A 6,962-nucleotide genomic window follows, 5' to 3' on the forward strand; every position below is an offset into this window, starting at 1 on the left:
TCAAAAGACAAACTAAATAAAGTAGAAGGAAACATCATGTTGACCGTCATTGTGTAAATCTAAGAGTAGGCATGAATCTTGAACTACTAGGTCCAATTTGTGGAGATTGAGATGAACATGGAGGACAAAATGGAGATGTTGGTGGTCGGGTCGATGAAGTTCCAACTATGGAAGGACGTGCAATGAAAGGTGGTGGTGGCGGCCTAACTAGAAGAGATGATGGCCGAACAGAAGGAGATGGTGGTGGCCTAACAGGAGGAGGCCTTACAACTTGTGGTTGTGGTGATTCCTGCGCATAAATAATAACAAAATATTAGATTGAAATAACGTACAAGCAAAAGTAGAAGTGACAAATTATTACATGTGAAAAACTTTGTGATTGAGGCTGAGTCTGTGACCAATTCTCCATAGTTGTTGTTTTCTTTGCTATATTTTTCGTTTTTTTTTTCACATATCCTGGTTTTGGAGGTCCTTTACATGTCTTTTCATAATGACCAGCTTCACCACACTTTGGGAAAATCACTTCATATCTTCTTTTAACCTTGCGTGTTCCGCTCCCAGGCATATCTTCTGAAAATTGCATCTTTTCTTCTATGCTTCTTTGGTCTGCCAATAGGTCTTTTCATCTTTGGTGGTTCTGGCTTAGGATGCTCTATAATTTTCCAACATACTTGGCTGTTGACCGGTCGAATATAATGATCATAAGTAGCATTCAAAGCTTCAATTGTGAGCCACTGATGCATATAATTCTCAGGCTTCTCAACCTTATATGTTATAGATGCAATGGCATGAATACAAGGAATACCAGTTAATTGCCACATTTGACAAGTACATGTTTGCAAATCCAAGTTCACACCAAGGCTTGTACCATGTCTTCGAACCTCATATTGATCATCACCTGTTATCTGAGGTGTCCATTTATTGCTCTCTACCTTTAATTTTTCAATCTTCCTTTGTTGAATAGGTGGTAATATACTCTTGCATGTGCCTAAGACTCTTTTTAAAATAATTGGAATTAAAAATAATAAGTCCACCTAAATAAAAATAATACACATAGGCAGTCCAGTCACGGTTCAAAAGTAGAAAAAAAAAACGATTTGAAAAAAATTTTAACAGAGGGACTAACATGACTCAGTTAAATTTTACAAGGGACTAAATAAAGACTTTTTTCTTAGAGATTAATTTAAGCTCTCTAATTTTTGTGAGAGACTAAAATGGGTTTTCACTCTTAACAAAATTATTTTCTAAGTGAGAGAATCAATTAATATTTATATAAGAGTATTTATTATAAATGGTAGAAAAAAATGTAACATGTTATTTTTGGTAAAGAAAAAAATCAATGCATTTTAATATTTAAAAAAGTTCATAGTTTTTTTTTTAAAGTTTGGTATTCAACCATACAACCCTCTACTTAAATAGAATCAATTTCATTTTTCTCTTGAGGACTGCTTGAAGATCAGTGACAGCAGCCACTATTTGCAATGCAAAGTGGTGAATCTTATAGTGTTGACTGTTAGCGCAATAATCGGAAGGTCGAGCAAGGACCATTCTATTTTGTAGAATTGTTTTGAGCAACACACCTTTGTGAGAGACACACCACTTATTCACCCAAAAACTTAAGGTGATGGGTGAGTGGATTTTCTCACTTACGAATATTCAAGTCACTACATTCCTATCCAATGTGGGACTATTATCCACACTGCTCACACTTACTATGTTCTCAACACTCCCGCTCAAGTGTGAGTTTATCCACAATGCTCTCCCTCAAGTGAAAGCTCTTTCTTCCACACACACTTGTATCACTATTGACTCTCCTCAACAGAACACTACCTACGGACATTTTGATACAAGTAAGTCAGTCCTTTTCTCGAAATCAAAGGCTTCTGATACCATTTGTTGGCGCAACAATCAGGGGGTCGAGCAATGAGCATTCTACTTTGTGGGACTTTCCTTTGAGCAACACACCTTTGTTAGAGAGACACCACCTATTTACCCAAAATCTTAAGGTAATAGGTGAGTGAGTGTTCTCTCTTATAAACGCTAAGTCACCACATTCTTATCCAATGTGAGACTATTATTCACACTACTCACACTTAATGTTCCCCCTCAAGTCCACAAACTATTGTACTGCACAAAACATTTCTTACTCACCACCTTTGTGGCGCCGTTGACACTCTTTAACAGGACGTTTCTTAAACACCACCCTGCGGCACCGTTGACTTTCGATACAAGTAAACTAGACCGTTTCTCGAAACCAAAGGCTCGCGTTACCATTTGTTGGGAGAGTTTTTCACTAGGGATTACTGATACTTTGTAAGACTTTCTTTAAGCAACACACCTTTGTGAGAGACACGCCACTTATTCACCCAAAACTTTAAGGTGATAGGTGAGTGAGTTCTCCCACTTATAAATGCTCAAGTCACAACATTCCTATCTAATGTGAGACTATTATCCACACTACTCACACATGCTACATTCTCATCAGTGACCAACACAATCGCTCGTATTTGGAACGCTAGAAATAAAGCTCGATTTCAAAGCTTAATTTCTTTTTAGAAATCATGTTGTTCCTTCATTATTTCACTCACAACATATATCAGCACCAAATGCACCAACCATAATATTCAAAATTTTGTTATTTTAAAATATTTCGTTATCAATGCTCACCCTTCCAAAGTGTAGATCTGTAAAGAAGTCTTGTGGTGCCCCCTTCTTTATTTTAGATCAAGGTTAGTATAAATCGTGTTTTAGTTGGAACTCCTCTGTTAGCAGTTTGCGGTGGCATTTTCAAAAACCATAACGGTGATCATTTGGGAAGTTTTACGTGTAATTTTGGTCATGAAAATGTTTTATATGCTGAGCTCATGAGAGCAATTTTAAGAATGGAGCATGTTGTGAGTCAAAATTGGGATAGGTTGTGGTTGGAGAAGGATTCGAAGCTTGTGGTGCTTGCCTTCAATAAAGCATTTGTCGTGCCTTAGAAGCTTAAAAATAGATGCGACAAATGTATTCAAACTCTAAACAAATTAAACATCTTCGCAACTCACATCCACATAGAAGAAAATCATTGTGCAAATAAGTTAGCTAATTTAGGTGTAACTAACTATACCGGGTGGAATGATATACATCCTAATGTAAATATGGACTTTCAATAAGAATAAATTAAATATTCCTAATTATATGTTAGGTTTGAAATTTTGACTTTAATCCCCCTCATTTTTGTGTAACTATTATATATATATATATATATATATATATATATATATATATATATATATATATATATATATATATATATATATATATATATATATATATATATATATATATATATATATATATATATATATATATATATATATATATATATATATGATGGGCCAATGTCCTCTTTTGATTAAAAAAAGAAACCTCAACCTTGTGGGTTTAGTACTCCATCTAAAAAGAGAGAGAAAACATTTTGCATTAGTTATTATTCTGAGTAAATTATTTCTACCATTGAATCATAGAAGATGTGACATTATTTTCAATTAATTTTGTACGGGTTATTTGAATATTTAATAAAAAAATTAAAAGAAATAAACTTCTTGGTCCTCTCTTTTCCCTCCCCTCTCCTCCTTCTATAAATACCCAAAAGTTTCTTAGAATGATACACACACACAAATTTCATAAAACTAGTCTTTCTATCATCCAAAAACCATGTTGCCTCTTCTAATTGCTCCCATTAGAATTATATTTTCAACAATTGTGCAACATTGCATCCATAAAGATTTTCACGAAGCAGTGGCTAAAATGTCCATCATTGATGCTTTTCTCTTCTTGGTACAAATAAATACCCTTCTTCATCAAATCAACTATATATATATTATAAACTCAAATCACTAATATATTTCTTCATACATAAACAATCTGAGTAACAAAATACAAGGAAAAAAAAAACTCAAATATATTTAGTCCAAAGTTTATACAAAATATATTATTTTGCTCATAACCTCTAACTATATATTATCTTTTGTTGTGTTTTTTACTATGAAATTTACAGTTAATACACTCCATTGACAAGTTGGGAATATGGCATCGTTTGCCTGTGTTCTTGGGACTACTATACTTGGCTTCTAGGAGACATCTTCACCAACAATACAATCTCTTCAATGTTGGTCAAACACCTGTAGGAATTAGGTCCAATCCTTATGACTATCCCTATAGAACTGCTGATGGAAAATTTAATGACCCTTTTGATGATAATGCTGGAAGTGAAGGTTCTTTCATTGGCAGAAACATTCTTCCTGTGGATCAGAAGGACAAGGTCAAAACAGTAAATTAATTACATATAAAAAAATATATATTTTCTGATTATTTAAAAATATGATTGAATGATATTTTTTTTCAGCTGTTGAAGCCAGATCCAATGGTGGTGGTGACAAAACTTTTGGCAAGAAAAACATTCAAAGACACTGGAAAGCAATTCAATGTGTTGGCTGCAGCTTGGATTCAGTTTATGATACATGATTGGATTGACCATTTGGAGGACACTCAACAGGTGTGAATGGATTCATCACCTTAAAATTACATAAAAAAAATTATCAAGAAATTCTTTATATTATTTTTAATAAACAATTTAGTATTTTGACAAAATAAACACCAAGTTCTAATAAACGGACTATTGCCACAAAAACAGTATTGGAAGACGTTGATATCGATACTGTTATTTATTGTTTTATGATGAAATATTGCAATTGTGTACTGAATAAAACCGCGAAAACTTGTGCATGACGGTGACGGTTATATTTAAAACCTTTATAAAGACTAACATATTGTGATTATATTTATTTTATAATAGATTGAACTCACTGCACCACGGGAGGTTGCAAACCAATGTCCATTAAAATCTTTCAAGTTCTTGAAAACAAAGGAAATTCCAACTGGATTCTATGATATTAAGACTGGACATGCAAACATACGCACACCTTGGTGGTATGAACATGTTGATTTTCCATATATATATATATAAAATTTATTGAACTTTAATTAATTACAAGTGACATGAATGAATATGTATATAATATGACAGGGATGCAAGTGTGGTATATGGAAGCAATGAGAAAGTTTTGAGCCAAGTGAGAACTTCAATAGATGGGAAGTTGAAAATATCAAAGGAAGGTCAGCTAAAACACGAAAATGGAATTGCGATATCCGGTGATGTTCGCAATAGTTGGGCTGGTGTTTCAGTTTTGCAAGCCCTTTTCATTCAAGAACACAATGCTGTTTGTGATGCTCTCAAGGTATATGTATAAACTGTTGTCTATAGTTTCATTTTAGTACAAAAAACTAATACACATTTTCTTTTAATATTGTACTTTATTAGAAGGAATATCCACTCTTGAAAGATGAAGAACTTTATCGCCATGCTAGATTGGTGACTTCGGCTGTGATTGCAAAGATTCACACCATAGATTGGACTGTCGAGCTTCTTAAAACTGACACTTTACTTGCAGGCATGCGAGGAAATTGGTAAAAACATACTAACTATAGACGCAAACACTTTCAGAGGTACCTGTGCTGCTTATGATAATGAAAATTTTGATTTGATTTTAGGTATGGACTATTGGGAAAGACATTCAAGGACACATTTGGACATGTTGGAGATGGCATATTGGGTGGATTGGTGGGCATGAAAAAACCAGATAATCATGGTGTTCCATACTCTTTAACTGAGGAATTTACCACTGTTTATAGAATGCATGCACTCTTACCTGATACCCTCCATTTGAGAAACATACATGTCCCTCCAGGAGATAACAAATCTCCACCATTAATCAAAGAGTATGACAAAATATTTGTGTTTTCGTAATCCAACCTACAAAAACCTTGTAAATCTCTAAGTTTTTTTTAAAAAATATATTTCTTTTGGTATTATATAGGATTCCTATGAAAGATCTGGTTGGACTACCAGGAGAAAAGGCCTTGTCACAGATAGGAGTTGGACAGACATTAGTATCAATGGGTCACCAAGCTTCTGGAGCTCTAGAGCCTCAGAACTATCCATCTTTTCTTAGAGATCTCGTATCACAAAACGTCGATGGAACAGAAAGATCGGATCATGTGGACTTAGCTGCTCTTGAAAGTATGATATATTGAGTCACAATTTTTACTTCAAAGATCATTTTTTAATGACACTGCAATTAATATATAATGAATGATGCAGTTTATAGAGACAGAGAGAGGAAAGTAGCAAGATATAACCAATTCAGGAGATCGTTGTTGTTGATACCTATTTCAAAATGGGAAGATTTGACAGATGATAAGGAAATAATTAAAGCATTGAAAGAGGTATATGGAGATGATGTTGAGCTGCTTGATACACAAGTAGGTCTCATGGCTGAGAAAAAGATAAAGGGTTTTGCAATTAGTGAGACAGCTTTTGTGATATTCCTTATCATGGCATCTAGGTAAGAACAACTAAAACTTTATTTGTTGAATTTGCTTAGTATAAGAAATACATATAATGGATTTGATTGAACTTTCATGGATTTTGAAGGAGGCTAGAAGCTGATAGGTTTTACACAAGCAACTTCAATGAAGAGACATATACCAAAAAGGGGTTTGAATGGGTGAACACGACCGAGAGCTTAAAGGATGTGATTGATCGTCATTATCCTGGAATGACAGACAAGTGGTTGAACGCTTCAAGTACTTTCTCCGTTTGGGATGCACCCCCGAACAAACCAAATCCAATTCCAATTTACCTTCGTATTCCTAACTAAATGTTGGTAGCACTCACTCTCTTGAAGTGTTTTTCACTTTTATTATAGTACTTTGTATTTCCAAGAAATGGATATGATTCCATACTAGTTATAAATCTAGTTTCGGATTTCCAATAAGCTCTATCTCATTTGTATTGTTACATTGTACTGTTAATGAGGTTTTGAGTAATGTTGTTCCATTTGAATTCTCTTCTATAA

General features: G+C 34.0%; 1 protein-coding gene across 1 annotated transcript; it reads left to right on the top strand.

Annotated features, from left to right (window-relative positions):
* The first annotated feature begins 3,666 nt into the window (after nucleotides 1-3,666).
* LOC131647270 (alpha-dioxygenase PIOX-like) lies at nucleotides 3,667-6,962 on the top strand. Its single transcript, XM_058917181.1, has 10 exons — nucleotides 3,667-3,822; nucleotides 4,043-4,306; nucleotides 4,391-4,540; nucleotides 4,841-4,974; nucleotides 5,072-5,282; nucleotides 5,366-5,511; nucleotides 5,596-5,823; nucleotides 5,922-6,124; nucleotides 6,206-6,449; nucleotides 6,539-6,962. Exons 1-10 carry the CDS (start codon nucleotides 3,700-3,702, stop codon nucleotides 6,762-6,764), a joined length of 1,929 nt encoding a protein of 642 aa, XP_058773164.1. The 5' UTR covers nucleotides 3,667-3,699; the 3' UTR covers nucleotides 6,765-6,962.

The sequence above is a fragment of the Vicia villosa genome, linkage group LG2 (genome assembly GCF_029867415.1).
Source record: "Vicia villosa cultivar HV-30 ecotype Madison, WI linkage group LG2, Vvil1.0, whole genome shotgun sequence".
NCBI classification, from domain to species: Eukaryota; Viridiplantae; Streptophyta; class Magnoliopsida; order Fabales; family Fabaceae; genus Vicia; species Vicia villosa.

Bases quoted from the DNA above. Each gene is read 5' to 3' on its own strand.
- LOC131647270 (XM_058917181.1), top strand. From the start codon at position 3,700: ATGTTGCCTCTTCTAATTGCTCCCATTAGAATTATATTTTCAACAATT. The intron at 4,307-4,390 runs GTCAAAACAGTA...ATTTTTTTTCAG, and splicing joins CTGTGGATCAGAAGGACAAG to CTGTTGAAGCCAGATCCAAT. The intron at 6,450-6,538 runs GTAAGAACAACT...TGGATTTTGAAG, and splicing joins TTCCTTATCATGGCATCTAG to GAGGCTAGAAGCTGATAGGT.